This window comes from Chiloscyllium plagiosum, unplaced genomic scaffold (genome assembly GCF_037043375.1).
Source record: "Chiloscyllium plagiosum isolate Xiang-an unplaced genomic scaffold, Cpla_swu_hap1 HiC_scaffold_3, whole genome shotgun sequence".
NCBI classification, from domain to species: domain Eukaryota; kingdom Metazoa; phylum Chordata; class Chondrichthyes; order Orectolobiformes; family Hemiscylliidae; genus Chiloscyllium; species Chiloscyllium plagiosum.
The window spans coordinates 84877447-84894033 of record NW_028270141.1 but is presented as its reverse complement, the minus strand read 5'-3'; the positions used below and the strand labels follow the sequence as shown (position 1 = coordinate 84894033).

The window sequence follows — 16587 nt, the reverse complement described above, 5'->3', positions numbered from 1 at the left end:
AGCCTGTGAAAGGGATTGATTACCTCCACCAGGCAAAACATGGCACCTTCCTACCAGCCCCAAGCCTGCAATCTAGAATGCCCTTGGTAATTCTGGAGATGAGCAAGTGTGACATGCCCCCTGCCTACCTCTGGTTCACAAGGATGTGTTGGCAAGATGTGGTGTCAACTGGTCGTATGAAGGCCCCAGTTGACATCTTGCTGGAGAGACTGATCTTAGACCTTCCCATCCTGGACTACATCAGAGGTATCTGGGGATAACACTCCTTACTAACAGCCTCCCCCCCCCCCCCCCCACCCCATTCGTGTCCCTGCTTGCCTCCAAGTATTAAAGTCTTATTTTCATTTCTAGTTTCTGCACACTGCAACCTAAGCGGTATGCTAAATGAGTTTGATATTCTGAGTTCTGTTTCTTCAGTTATACGAAATGGGATAGTTCATTCAAATATTGAACCAGTGGGAATTTATGTTCTCCTTGTAGAATTAAGGAGAGAAGAGATTCATCGGGTTGTTACCTGGGAGGGAAAGTCTCAGTTATGTGGAGAGCCTGGATAGGCTGGGTTTGTTTTCCTTGGAGCAGAGAGGACTGAAGGGGGATTTGATTAAGGTGTACAAGATTATAACAGGCAAAGATAGGGTGGATCATATGAGAATCTTTGCCCTATGGTGGATGTGCCATAAGGTTAAGGTTTAGATAAATGGTTTAAAGGGGATCTGAAAAAACTTATATCACCCAGAGTGTGATAGAAATATGGAACCTTCTGCCTGAAAGGGTGGTAACGGCAGGCACTCCCGCAACATTTTAAAAAAACCTCTGAATGAGCACCTAAAATGCCAGGGCATAGTAGGCTATGGTCCAAATATAGGTAAATGGGATTAATCTAGTTCAGTATCTGTTTTGTGGCATGGACAGGGTGGGTTGAAGAGCCTATCTTTAAGTTGTATCTCTCTTTGACTGTTAGGGACAAAAAAGTTGAGAACTGAGAATATATTGTTGGAATATACTGCAGTTAATTTTACAGGAAACCTGAGGTTTGGGGACAACGATACCGAAATAATAATAATATCCTAATTGCTTTAAGGCATTTGTTAGCCAAATCAGAAATTAAAACTCAGCCTTCTGTATACAGAATACCTACCCACTCTCCTTGTTTTGGAATGCCACAATATTGTTGCAAGAGGTCACAGGAATGTGTTTAGTTATCATAAAATTGAGGGACGGCTCATTCCGTGCATCTTTATGTTGTGGAGCTTTTGTAAATCAACTTATGACACGTAATGAATAAGAGTCATTTTTGGATGTGAAACATACACATTTCTCCCTCCACAGATGCTGAATTCCATGTGCTTTAACCTTCTTAATCTGTCTCCTATGTGATATTTTGTCAAAACTTCTGCTAAAATTCATTTAAACTAAATCAACAGAATTTCCCTCATCCACATGCTCGATCACATTTTTGAAAAATTTAGCGTATTTGTTTGGCATGATCTCCCTTTGACAAAGCCATGCTGAATATCCCTAATTAACTCACGCTATTTCAAATGAATACTCATTCTGTCCTTCAGAATTTTCTCCAATAATTTCCCTACCAATGTCGTGAGATTCCCCTGTCACTATTGCTCGTTCTTTCTTCTTCATTCCCCCCCCCCCCCGCCCCGCCCCAAGGAAGCTGAGGTTGATGGCTCACCTTGCACTTTTAGCTGACGATGGTTCTAAGTAGTTCAGTCTAGTTTTGTGTGTAGGTATACTGGGTTCCCACAATCACTTTCCACTCAGCATGGAGCTCTCTTGGATGAAATATTGATGACACAAAGACAGGAAGAAAAGTGAATTTTGAAAAGCATGAGGAGCATAGGTGGGTAATGAGAGGGTGCAAAGCTCTGTAAAATTCAGTACAATGTGGGAAATTGTGACATTGTCCATTTTGGTTCAAAGAATAAAAAATGAAGCATATTATTGAAATGGTGAGAGGATGCAGAGAGAGATACAGGTGTCCTCGTGCATGAATCACAGAAGGTTAGTATGTTGGTGCAGCAGTAATAGAATGTTATGTTTTATTGTGAGAAGAATTGAATGCAGTGTTTCAATTATGCAGATAATTGGTGAGACAACTTGTGGAATACTGTGTACTCTACTGGTCATTGTACTTAATGAAGATATTTACTATGTTAGAAGTGGTTCAGAGAAGGTTTACTAGACTAAAATATATTGAGTGGATTGTGTATGATGAAAGGCTAGTCACGCTGGATCTATATCCTCTGGAGTTTAGAAGTGTCGGAAGTGACTTAAATTAAACTTATAAATCCTGATGGGACTTGACTGGGTGATATGACAGAGATGTTTCCTCTTGTGGGACAGTCTAGAATTCCAGGTCAGAGTTTAAAAATAAGTGTTTCCTATTTAAGATAGTTGAGAATTTTCTTTTCTTGGAGGTTTGAGTCTTTGGAATACCCTTACTGAAATGGCAGTGGGTGCAGAATCATAAAGTATTTTTAAGGCAGAAGTAGATAGATTCTTGATTATCAAAGGGATGCAAGGCTATTCTGGGTCGACAGGAATGTAGAGTTGAGGCTAAAATCAGATCAGCCTTGACCTTACTGAATTGCAGAGCAAATTTGAAGGGCTGGGTAGCCCACTTTTGTTCCTTGTTTGTATATTGTAATTACCTATAAAGTCAAACATCAGGATTTCTAACTGACTGTCGTCCAAACTAAAATCTTATTTGCCCATCAATTTATATAATTGCCAGCATTGCAGTCTTGACGAGAAAATGTTGACGAGACCATCAAACGTCTTCTTTATCTTTAATTCTTAGACTTTGCACTCTTGGCCCCACCAAGGTATTTTCCCATTTGCCATTTAAAAAAAATCTCATCTAATCACTGCACAGTTGGATTGTCTTATCTATTGTGTAATTATGTACTTGTTTGTGATTAAGGAAATGAAGTTTAATTCCGAGCTGAAATGATGATTTTTTGCGAGGTTGCTTAACAATAAGCGAATTGTTGTTTTTTGAGTTTATTGAAGAAACCTAGAGAACTGTCTTTTGTTCTAGATAAGTAACAAACAGAAATATGTTGACCATTTTGGTGATTAAGTAAAATATTTACACTTTGGTTATGCTTGCAGGTCTTAATTCATCCATTGATGTCATAACATCTCTTGCCCCTACCATTCATGACTGGGTTTGACAGGACAGCAGAGCTTTGATCAGAATTTTTGTTTGTGGGTTTATTTAGCACTGTCTGGTGCCTACTTCTTTCTGCTGTTTAGCTTATTTTTACGCATGCTGATTGATGTGCTGAAATGATTCAACATACTTGGAAGGCCAGAGCAGGATTTCATGATGAGATCATCTGATCAGAAGGCCCACAACTGGATGGATTTCTGCTGCAGCTGGTTAGGTGGACATCTACGTTTTTCAACTAGCTCATACTGGTCACTGAGCATGAATTAGAGTCAGTGACACTGGTGGTTGCTGTGTACCTATTTCCTTGGGGTTATCATTTCTGTTGAATTTTTGGTGATATGTCATTTGTCCAAATGAATGAAGAAGAGAATTTGATTTCTTTGTATTTGGTAGCCCACTGACTGAGTTTGGTTGCTACATGATATTAGGCACAGATTTTAAAAAGGCATAATGACTACTTCATCCTGGGTCATAAATACCCAGTGATATTTTCATTCTGCTTTTCTGTTATTATTTTATTTTTATCTTCTGTTCACTGTCCAAAGGCAGATCCAACATACAGCTCTTCCATGGATAAGGCAAGCAAACAGGATCTGAAGTCTTCCCCATCTGGAACTGGGATCAAACCCTGTGCTGTTTACACTAATCTGATCCATGGTAGTTATCCAGCTGAATGAACCAACCAACTCCCTCAGTGAGTCAGAGTTGCTGTGGTGACATTGACTATTGTAATCTGGAGCCACGAATAGTGATAGAAGAGCCTCTAATTTTCTTTCCATTGCATAGTTGACCAGGAATCTCTCCTACTCTTACCATTTGGTATTTGTTGGAAGGAATTGCAGACTGATATTCAATCTGTTTGCCTACATTATGAACATATATTACTTGGCCATCAACTTCTGGATTGGGACTCAAACCCAAAGCTTCTGGCTGAGAGGGAGAAATCCTACCCACTGTGCTACAAGATCTCCTTTCTCCCATCCACTTTGCCTACAAATGTTTTCCTCATAGTTCATGCTTGCATGGAATGTCTGAAATTCATTATGTTAGTCACGTGAATCTGAAATTCCATTGCATTGCATATATTTAGTGAGGCTGCACAACTTAGTATGGAATGTTGTATTTGTGTATGATATCAAAGCTGTGCATTATTTTATGGTCCTAGCAAAGAGAGTGTTTAACCCTCTCTTTCAAAACTAGTTTCCAGCATTCTTCAAAATTTCAGCCAGTGCATGCATTCATTTTACTTATTTGGGTATTTTTGTGAAGTTTAAATTATATGTAGAGTCATTAACATTGGCAAAGGAAAAATGTCATAGCATAGAAGGGAACACTCAGCCTAACCTATCTATGCCAGCTTTTTGAAAATGCAGTCCAATTTCACCACGCAAATAGCTTTTAGTCATAATCCTGTAAAACTGAGTTTTTCAAATTTCCAACGTGGTCGGACTCCACCTCTCTTTCAGATAATGTGTTTCAGATAACATGTTCAAATTGTAACAAATCTGCGTGAAGAAATTCCTCGTCATGTATCTTCTAGTCCTGAGGCCTTTTAATTTGCATTTATAACCTTGTTGTTACCATCACATTTACCAGAAGAAAAAAAAATCCCTTTGCTTCCTTTATGGAAAGCCTTGATTTTTTTTGAATGTTTCTTCCTCTATTTGATGTTCTCTTAACATAAGTCGGACCGAGGAGAATAAACACAGAGTCTTCAGTCTCTCTACAGACATGAACTTCCTCATTCCTGCCATTATTTTAGTACTTCTGCTCCAAAGGCCTCACCAAGGAATTAACATATCCCTAAAACAGTGAGTAGAACTATACAGAGAATTCCTGTCACTTACAAGGATTTGTGAATATGCATCCTTGTCACTGGCACATTTCACTATTGATTCCAATAAAACAGAGCAGAAAGTTCTTACTAGGATTATAGCTTTGTGGTGAGCTTTGCATTGAAGCTCTATCCCTTCATGTAGATGCTTGACACATGATAGAAAGCAACCACAATCTGTTTGGCATCTTGATAAATAATTTGCATTCATTTATCACCTTTCATTCCACCAACATGAACTAGCTCCATGATGTTGGTTCTCAAGATGGTTTCTCCACATATACATCACCACACTTATTTGCATTAAATTGTGCTTACTATGCATCTGTGCATTTCACATCCTTATTCTGTTTATGTCCTCCTGAAGTCTGCTGCTATTGAACTCGCTATTTGCAGTGCTACTGAGTTTGATATCATCTATAAACTTGAAAATGATATGCCTATTAACCAAGCTTGAGTCATTTATGTGTAGCATGAAAGGCAATGTCATAAATATGTCTTTCCATGTGCATATTTGTCTGCCTTGTATACAATTCCCAAGTGCATTAGACATGAATTATCCACACATTTTAGTGCATTGTTGATGATCTTGTGATTCTCTTCAAATGTACAAGTAATATGGTAATATATAATGTTTTTACTATGTGGAGGAAGTAAGTCAGAAAATGGATAACAACAAGATGATGAAGTAACAATACTCACAATGATAGCTTGGAGAATTGAAATGAATGATGGAGAAATACATTTCCATTGTATTGGACACAGTATTTTTTGGCCACTTGAATACTAATCATACTTATGAAACAATGCTTACTTTTTTATGTCTGAATTATTTGTTTCTGTTCAACATCTCACACTACAAGAACAACAGTCAATTGGCCATGGTTTTATTTGCTACAACTCCTCTATAAACATAGACAGCCAACCTTAAAAGTCTGAGCCCCTTTATACTCTTTCAAAGTATTGCCTGATGTATCTGATAAAACAGAGCAGATAGTTTTATCAAAGGATGATAAACTCAGGATTGACATCTGGTGAACATTGCACAGAATCTTCATCTTTTGTCGGTATTCTTGCTACAAGACAGAACAGAAAGAAATCAAAAAATTTACAGTTACAATGTAGCTAAGTAATTTGCATTCATTTAGTGCCTTTCAAGATCTCAAAATATGTTATACATACTTGAGCTGTCAGAAGCCTTTTGAAATGTAGTCACTGTGGCAACATTAATGAATGTTGCAGTGAACTTGAAAACAGCAAGAGGTCACAAACTAAAATAGCATAAAATAAATGAAATAACCTGCCTTAGTAATATGAATTGAGAGATAGTAATAGAATACTTGTGCTTTGGAACTTGCCACACGTCTAGTCAAGCTGTTCCAGTACAGCTACATTATTGGGATCTACATGACAATGTGAAAAATCGCCCAGGTATGTCTTAAAAGCAGTAAAATCTGACGTGGCCTACTACCACCCCATTAATCTACTCTCGACTGAAAGTGGCCATCAGCAGTGCTATCAAACAGCTCTTGCCTAGCAATAACCTGATCACTGATGCTCAGTTTGGGTTTTGTCAAGTTGTACACCCTGGATTCAAGTATCTTCGAAAAAGCTGAACTCCAAAGGTGAGGTGAGAAAGACCGCTTATGATTTCAAGGCCACATTTGACTGAGTTTGGCACCAAGGAACCCTAACAAAAAACGGATATCAGGGGCAAACTCTCTGTTGATTGGAGTCATACTTTATCCCTTTAAGCTATGCCAATGCATTTTATCCAAATAAACTCCATTCAAAAATAGCTATGCCAAACAGTTTTCTTTCCAATTGTAACAAAGATGTACTAATACCAGAGGACACAACCATGTTAAGGGTTAGAGACAAACAAAACTGCAGATGCTGGAATCCAAAAGAGACAGGCAGGAGTCTGGAAGAATACAGCAAGCCGGGTAGCATCAGGAAGTGAACAAGTCAATGTTTTTGGTGTAACCCTTCTTCAGGTCTTTAGTAGCTGTCTTAAGTGCTCTTTGATCTACTTTGTTCTCCATGAGGTGCTATCCATTGTGTGGGAATTGGAAGTCTGCCTGTATCTTCAAAGAATATAAATGAGGTAGCCGTGGTTACATAGCCTTTGCAAATTTTCTTATGAGGTGGTGCAGCTGTAGACTTTAGCATCTTGGTTTCTGTTAGGGTAGTCCGCATTGTCGATTTCGGTACTAGGACCGAGTTTTGGTTAAGGGACTGCTGGGTGAAGTAAGCCAAATGATTGGACAGAATATATCTAACCAGTAGTGCTACTGCACTAACAGAGGGTGGCACCTCAACATTCTCACTGTTTTGTGTGAAATATGTACATAAGAATGACTTGATGATGTACACGTCTTTTTCCATGAGCTCCCTCAAGCATATCGAGTTGTATGAGGTGCTAGAATCCGGAACCTGAATAGCATGAGTCTCACTTTCCATAAAGGTTACAGAGTTATCATCGTAATCTCTATATTGCAGTGTCCTGTATATAGAAATGAGGACGTGCTTCCACGCTGACTGTATCTTGTAAAGACCTGACATCAATTGAAGGCAAACCCCTTCACATTATCTGTCATGGTGCAGAAACCCCCTGACTGACCCATGCAGTAAGGAGTTGCTGGTGCATGGCCAATGAACTGGAAGTGTTCACTTATGGCATCTGTTGGAGAATTGATCATGGGCCATCTTTCCCTGCTGCCTTTGCAGCAGCTAACATGTCATCCGTAATTCATCCCGTGTAGCTTCCTTTAACTGACTATTGTACATTTCAGCTGATTTTTGAGCTCGTGTTTGCAAGAAAGTGGGTCACAGTTGCTCTTCACTTGCTGATGAATAATATTTCGAAGATGTGCATATTGTGAGAGCATCATCAGATAGAGAAAGAAAGAAGAACCCAGGTATTGGGAAATGAGGGTGGTAGGAGGTCCTTCTCTGTAAGGACTGTATGAATATCTTTGAATCACCCCTTATAGGAGGTGCAAGTTCCTTTAAATTGTATGAGTGTTGGCTGAATTTGCACTATCAATGCAGAGCATATGCTAAGAATTAATGTGGGTGTGGTTGCACCTCAGCTATTACATTCAAGTGAGGGACAAACCATTCATTAGGCATAAAGAACATAAAACACGCATTCAGTGTCCGATAATGCAAATAGAAATTCACCTTGAATTAGCTCTGCTTATTTTATAAGGTTTAAGAATGCTGTTGATCCAGTTTTACTCTACTCTATTTAAAGTCAAGCACAAAGTCCTAAATGATTTGTTTAGTAAGGGTAGTGTGGGTGTTCAACTGTTAGCACATATTTGTCTCACAAGCACATCCATCATCTTCTCTCTTGCAACTGTTAAATTTAACTTCTGCGTTGGTTGGTTTGTTGTTGTTTTAACTGGTCCATGTGATTCATTATGGTTAGGTTCTTTGGTTCAGGCTTTATTCAATCAAGCTGACCAAAAACAATTGAATTCTGGCTTAGGTTTCATGCTAATTCTTTCACTTGGCTGTTTGTCAAGCAATCACTAACTGTTAATATTGTTAATGCTTTGAAAAATTGCATTTTGAATGCTGTATTTGTTTCCTATTTACAGTTCGTGACGAAGACACTGTGAAACATTATAAAATCAGACGCTTGGATGAAGGAGGATTTTTTATCACGAAAAGAGCAACCTTCCAAACGTTGACAGAGCTTGTGAACCACTATTTGCGAAAGCAAGATGGCTTGTGCACACATCTTAGAACTCCATGCCGGAAGGTGAAGCAAATGTTTAATTTTATCAAAACACTTTATTTTACTTTATTGAGTCATTTACTTGTCTGTTTTTCAATAAGATGTTTAACCAGAGAAAATAAGACTAAGATTGTTTTTTGCAAACAAAGATTAATGCAGCAGTTCTGTATCGTAAAGACTATTGAAAAAAAAAGAACTGGAAATGGCATCACTCATCTTAAGAAACCAACCCCTATAAATAGCGAGGCAGGACATACCACCAGCTCTTCATCACAGACTCTTACTGATGATGTTACCTAGTATGGTGATGAAACATCGGAAAACAAATCTTCCAGCTCAGTGAGCTAACTTACCTACTTACTATCAGCCTGAGCTACATAACTTCTCAAAAATTGCTAATAAACAAAGTATTCTCCCAAAGAGTGTATTCTATTTGTTGGCTTTGTAGGACAAACACAGTAATGACAAGTTTGAAATGATGTCCAGTGAAGTTATATGATGGAACTGAGAAGTAGGAAAAGAGGAATCACCTTTTTGGGATTGTAGAGCACAACCCCCCTCCAATAAATATGTAAGGAGATCTCAGATACCTGTAAGAATAATAGGATTGTAATGGCAGCAGTATTTTAAGTTTTCAGAAATAGACTGGGACAGCCAGTGTTAAGGGCTTACGTGGAAAGGAATTTAAGTGTGTGCAAGGAAATTGTCTTATTATGTACCTACTGGAGAAAGAGCAAAACGTGACCTTCTCTTGGAAAATAAGGCAGAGCAAGTGACTGAAGGGTCAGTGGGGGAGCACTGTGGGGCCAGTCATCTCAATTGTATTAGCTTTAATATAGTGATAGAAAAGTATTGACCCGATCTAAAAGTTAAAGTTCTAAATTGGAGCAAGGCTAATTTCGATGGTATTAGGCACAAATTTACAAAAGTTGATTGGGAGAGGCTACTCGCAGGTTAAAGGGACAGCTGAAAAGTAGGAGGCCTTTATAAATGAAATAATGAGAATTTAGAGTCAGTATGTTCCAGTTTGTGCAAATAGTGAGACTGGTAGATGTAGGAACAAATTAAGGCTCTATTAGAGATAAAGAAAGAGGCATATGTCAGGTATAGATAGCTGGGATCAGTGAATCCCAAGAGCAGTATCAAGGCAGTAGGAGTGTACTTAAGAGGGAAATCATGAAAGCAAAAAGTGAACATGAGATATCTTTGGCAAGTAGGTTACAGAAAATCCAAAGAGATTTTACAACGCTCAAGGAAAATGTATAACTACGGACAGAATAGGGCACTTTAAAGATCATCAAGGTGATCGATGTGTAGAACCACAGGACGTAGGTGAGATACTAAACATATGTTTTGCATCAGTGTTTACAGTGGAGAATCATATGGAAGCTAGAGAACTTGGGGAAATTAATAATGATATCTTGAAAAGTGTCCATATTACAGAGGGGGAAGTGAAGGATGGCTTAAAATGCAGAAAGGTAAATAAGTCCGATCAGAAGTACCTCAAACTTTTGTGGGAAGCTAGGGAAGAGATTATTGAGTCCCTTTCAAGATATATGTATGGACAGCCACAGGTGAGATGCCAAAAGACTGGAGGTTGGCTAATGCGGTGCCATTATTTAAGAAAGGTGGTAGGAAATATAAACTGATGACCTTGACTTCAGGGGTGGTAAGTTGTTGGAGGGGATTCTGAGGAATCAGATTTACATGTATTTGTAAAGACAATGACTGATTAGGGATAGTCAACATGTCTCACTAACTTGATTGAGCTTTTTGAAGAAGTGGCAACGAAGATTGATGAAGGCAGAGCAGTAGAAGTTGCCTGTATGGACTTCTTCAAGCTGTTCAATAAGGTTGTGCATGGTAGTCTGGTTAGCAAGGCTGGATCAGATGGGATCCAGGGAGAACTAACTATTTGGATATAAAATTGGCTTGAAGGTAGGAGACAAAGGGTGGTGGTGGCGAATTGTTTTTTGGATGGAGATTCATGACCAGTGGATTGCCACAATGATCACTGCTGTGTCTATTGCTTTTTGTCATATAGGTACATGATTTGGATGTGAATATAGGATGAATGGTTATTAAGTTTGGAGATAACACCAAAATTGGTTATCCCAGAGTACAATGGGACATTGACCAGATGGGCCAATGGGCTGAGGAGTCTCAGATGGAGTTTAATTTAGATAAATGTGAGGTGTTGCATTTTGGAAAAGCAAATCAAGATAGGGCTTACATGCTAATGGTCGGGTCCTGGTTGTGTTGCTGAATGAAGAGATCTTGGGGTGTAGGTTCATAGTTCCTTGAAAGTGGAGTCCCAGGTAGACAGGATAGTGAAGAAGGTGTTTGGTACGCTTGCCTTTATTGGTCAGAGCATTGAATACAGGAGTTAGGATGTCATGTTGCAGCTATACAGGACATTGGTGAGACCACTTTTGGAATACTGCATTCAACTCTGGTCTCCCTACTGTGGAAAATGTTATTAAACTTGAAAGAGTTCAGAAATATCTAAGAATATTGCCGGAGTTGGAGGGTTTGAGTTATAGGGAGAAGCTGAGTAAGCTGGGGCTATTTTCCATGGAGCATCAGAGGCTGAGGGGTGACCTTATGGAAGTTTAGACAATCATGAGGGATATGAATAAGGTAAATAGACAAGGTATTTTCCCTGAGGTAGTCTAAAACCAGAGGGCATAGTTTTAAGGTGAGAGGGGAAAGGTTTAAAATGGACCTAAGGGACAACTTTGTTTTTTAATGAAGAAGGTGGTGTACATATGGAATGAGCTGCACCACTCCATACACGAGGAAGTGGTGGAGGCTGGTACAATGATAACATTTAAAAGAACATATATAGGAAGGTTTTAGAGGGGTATGGGTCAAATGCTGGCAATGGGACGAAATTTATTCAGGATAGTTGGTCAGCATGGATGAGTTGGACCGCAAAATCTATTTCCGTGTTGTATAATTCTATGACTCTATGACTATAGTAAATCAGTCTGCATTTGTAAAACCCCAAACCTAATTTCCCAAACCTAATTTCTGTGATTGGACAGAACGTGATCTACAATTCTGATTGTGCTATGCTGGCAACTAGTTTAAGATAACTAATCAGGCTCATAATGTGGCTGTTTAATTCTTGCTTGAAGAATTAATGCTTTGCAAACAAAATAAATATGCTCAAATCATCCACTTATTTTGAATTGCAAGTAGGTATGGAGAGCACATAGTTCCCTTTTGTTTTCTGTCTAGCAATTTCTCAGCCTATCAAAATCAACTTGCTAAGCAACCAAGTCTCCTTTCCTTCTGTACTGTAAATTGTTGTATTTGAAGATGGATGTTTTTACATTCTTCATAACACAGTTAAGATGAATGTTTCTCTTAGATTTGATATTAATCTTCAATTAAATTTATCTGTATCTTATGGATACTTATTTATTGGCTCTGTGTGCAATATTGAAACATGTAACATGATTGCTCTTTGTTTTAAATCATTAGGTAGAAACACCAGTCACTGTTGGATTATCTTACAACACTGTGGATCATTGGGAAATTGCACGTGACTCTCTGAAACTGATAAAGAAATTAGGTGCTGGAACATTTGGAGAAGTATGGCAAGGGGTTTGGAATGACAGAACTCAAGTTGCAATAAAAACATTGAAAACAGGTATGATCATTTACCTGGCTTGTGGAAGTGCAATGCCTGAGATTAACAATAAAAACAGAAAATTGTTACTCATTATCTGAAATTAAGAGGTGGGCTAATTAAGAATATATAAGAAAATAATAAAGAAGAGATAAAAATGTGAATACATAAAGATATGGAAACAGAAATAGAAGACTTCTAATGAAGATTGAATTTTAAAAGGCACTTGGAATTTAACTGATAAAATGTTTGAAGCTTAGGAATCAAAGGTTTAAAAAACTTTTAAGATCTTGTAAATATATAAGGTGAGGTAATAAATTGGGAGGGTATGAAAAATTCTGTAGATTCTAAAATTTCAATGGATGGTTAGGCAAGATGAGCATATGGATGACTTATGTAGTTTAGAACAGTGAAAAATAATGCATCTAAAAACAGGAGCAGAAAAGGAAACACATCTTAACTGGTCAAATTTTAAACTGAATAATGAAGCAGAACAATCTTGATGCACAGGTGAAGAGATTCTCTCCTTAAAAATCAATGACACAAGCTATTTTAGAAAGCAAACCCATTTCTTCATTTTGTGATTAGAAGCAAGAATCCCAATTTTGATCTGTCTCCTTGTTTTCTACCAGGAATGAAGTATTAGTGAGATTAAAATTGAAAATAATACTTTTTGCAATATGTCTGCCTGAAGCTTGTCCATTGTCATCTTCGAGCCAAGTTTAATGTGGGTGTCCCAGTCTGATTACTACAATCTGAATCTGATTATCCTGACATAGGTAAGACCCCAATGACATTTTGTTTGATAATGAATGGCACCCTGGCTGTGAAGGCCATGTTTATATCCACTTAGCAGAAAGCCGCCACAACCAGAAATCTTTAGGTTGCACTAGGAAACCTAAGTAATGTATTTATATAAGTGAGGATTTTTTTCCAATCTAGTCCCATCTGCCAGCACCGGCCCATATCCCTCCAAACCCTTCCTATGCATATACCTATCCAAATGCCTTTTAAGTGTTGCAATTGTACCAGTCTCCACCACTTCCTCTGGCAGCTCATTCCAAACACGAAAATAGCCCCAGCCTGTTCAGCCTCTCCCAAAAGCTCAAATCCTCAACCCTGGCAACATCCTTGTAAATCTTTTCTGAAACCTTTCAAGTTTCAGAACATTTTTCCAATAGGAAGGAGACCAGAATTGCACGCAATATTTCAACAGTGGCCTAACCAATGTCCTGTACAGCTGCAACATGACCTCCCAACTACTGTACTCAACACTCTGACCAATAAAGGAAAGTATACCAAATGCCGCCTTCACTATCCTATCTACCTGTGACTCTACTTTCAAGGAGCTATGAACCTGCACTCCAAGGTCTCTTTGTTCAGCAACACTCCCGAGGACGTTACCATTAAGTGTATAAGTCCTGCTAAGATTTGCTTTCCCAAAATGTAACACCTCACAATTATCTGAATTAAACTCCATCTGCCACTTCTCAGCTGATTGGCCCATTTGATCAAGGTCCCATTGTAATCTGAGGTTACCTTCTCCACTGTCCACTACACCTCCAATTTTGGTGTCATCTGCAAACTTATTAACTATACCTCTTATGCTCACATTCAAATCATTTATATGTAGAACATAGAACATAGAGCAATACAGCGCAGAACAGACCCTTCAGCCCTCGATGTTGCGCTGACCTGTGAACTATTCTCAGCTCGTCCCCCTACACTAACCCATTATCATCCATATGTTTATTCCAAGGATTGTTTAAATTTCCCTAATGTGGCTGAGTTGACTACATTGGCAGGCAGGGTATTCCATGTCCGTACCACTCTCTGAGTAAAGAACCTGTCTCTGACGTCTGTCTTATATCTATCACCCCTCAATTTGTAGTTATGCCCCCTTGTACACGCTGACATCATCATCCAGGAAACTGGCTTTCACTGTCTACCCTTTCTAATCCTCTGATCATCTTGTATGTCTCTATCAATTCCCCTCAGCCTTCTTCTTTCCAATGAGAACAGACCCATGCCTCTCAGTCTTTCCTCATAAGACCTTCCCTCCAGACCAGGCAACATCCTGGTAAATCTCCTCTGCACCTTTTCCAATGCTTCCACATCCTTCCCGAAATATGGCGACCAGAACTGTACACAATATTTCAAGTGTGGCCGCCCTAGCGTTTTGGATAGTTGCCGCATGATATTGCGGCTCCGGTACTCAATCCCTCTACGAATGAAACCTAACACACCGTATGCCTTCTTAACAGCACTATCAACCTGGGTAGCAACTTTCTACTCCAAGATTGCTCTGCACATCCACACTACCAAGAATCTTTCCATTGACCCAGTACTCTGTCTTCCTGTTATTCTTCCCAAAGTGCATTACCTCACATTTAGCTGCATTGAACTCCATTTGCCACCTCTCAGCCCAATTCTGCAGTTTATCCAAGTCCCCTCTGCAACCTGTAACATCTTTCCAGACTGTCCACTACTCCACTTAGTGTCATCTGCAAACTTACTAATCCACCACCTATGCCTGCCTGCTAAACCACCCTCAATTCCATGCCTCTGCATTTTCTCCAACAGCCTACCATGTGTATAAATGATGAAAAGTAGTGTACCCAGCATCGATCCTTGTGGCACTCCACTGGTCACAGGCCTCCAGTCTGATAAACAACCCTCCACCAATATCCTCTGTCTTCTACCTTTCAGCCAGTTCTGTATCCAAATGGCTAGTTCTCCCTGTATTCCATGTGATCTAACCTTGCTAATCAGTCTCCCATGGGGAACCTTGTTGAACGCCTTACTGAAGTCCATATAGATCACATCTACCACCCTGCCCTCATCGATCCTCTTTGTTACTTCTTTAAAAAACACAGGCAACTTTGTGAGACATAATTTCCCACGCACAAAGCCATGTTGACTATCCCTAATCAGTCCTTGCCTTTCTAAGTACATGTACATCCTCTCCCTCAGGATTCCCTCCAACAACTTACCGACCACCGACATCAGGCTCACTGGTCTGTAGTTCCCTGACTTTTCCTTACCATCTTTCTTAAACAGTGGCATCACGTTAGCCAACCTCCAGCCTTCCAGCACCTCACCTGTGACTATCAATGATACAAATATCTCAGCAAGAGGCCCAGCAATCACTTCTCTAGCTTCCCACAGAGTTCTCGGGTACACCTGATCAGGTCCTGGGGATTTATCCACTGTAATGCTTTTCAAGACATCCAGCACTTCCTCCTCTGTAATATGGACATTTTTCAAGATGTCATCATCTATTTCCCTCCATTCTATATCTTCGACGTCCTTTTCCACAGTAAATACTCATGCCAAATTCTCGTTTTGTATCTTCCCCATCTCCTGCGGCTCCACACAAAGACGGCCTTACTGATCTTATGCTTCCTTCTTTTTCTTAACCAAGCCATCAATTTCTTTAGTCATCCAGCATTCCCTATACCTACTGCCTTTCCTTTCACCCTAACAGGAATATACTGTCTCTTGATTCTCGTTATCTCATTTCTGAAGGCTTCCCATTTTCCAGCCGTCCCTTTACCTGCAAATATCTGCCCCCAATCAGCTTTTAAAAGTCTTGCCTCATGCCGTCAAAACTGGCCTTTCTCCAACTTGTAGATCTGGTCTATCCTTTTCCATCACTGTTTTAAGACTAATAGTTTTAAAGCATCACTGGCCCCAAAGTGCTCCCCCACTGACACCTTAGTCACCTGCCCTGCCTTATTTCCCAAGAGTAGGTCAAGTTTTGCACCTTCTCTAGTAGGTACATCCACATACTGAATCAGAAAATTGTCTTGTACACACTTAAGAAATTCCTCTTCATCTAAACCCTTAACACTATAGCAGTCCTAGTCTATGTTTGGAAAGTTAAAATCCCCTACCATAACCACCCTATAATTCTTACAGATAACTGAGATCTCCTTACAAATTTGTACCTCGATTGCCTTCGGAATATTAGGGGTTCTATAATACAGTCCCAATAAGGTGATCACCCCTTTCTTATTTCTGAGTTCCATCCAATTCCTGGATGTATTTCCGGGAATATCCTCCCTTAGCACAGCTGTAATGCTATCCCTTTTCAAAAATGCCACTCTCCCTCCTCTCTTGCCTCCATTTTTGTCCTTCCTGTAACATTTGTATCCTGGAACATTAAGCTGCCAGTC

The 16587-nt window shown here is 39.4% G+C and overlaps 1 protein-coding gene across 1 annotated transcript in view; it reads left to right on the top strand.

The window, feature by feature from the left end:
• Positions 1-16587, top strand: part of frk (fyn-related Src family tyrosine kinase) — a 115473-nt gene that overhangs the window by 73922 nt on the left and 24964 nt on the right. Inside the window, exons 3-4 of the mRNA XM_043684759.2 lie at positions 8633-8796; positions 12262-12430. Coding sequence (XP_043540694.2) covers positions 8633-8796; positions 12262-12430 — 333 coding nt within the window. The remainder of the gene's footprint in view (positions 1-8632; positions 8797-12261; positions 12431-16587) is intronic.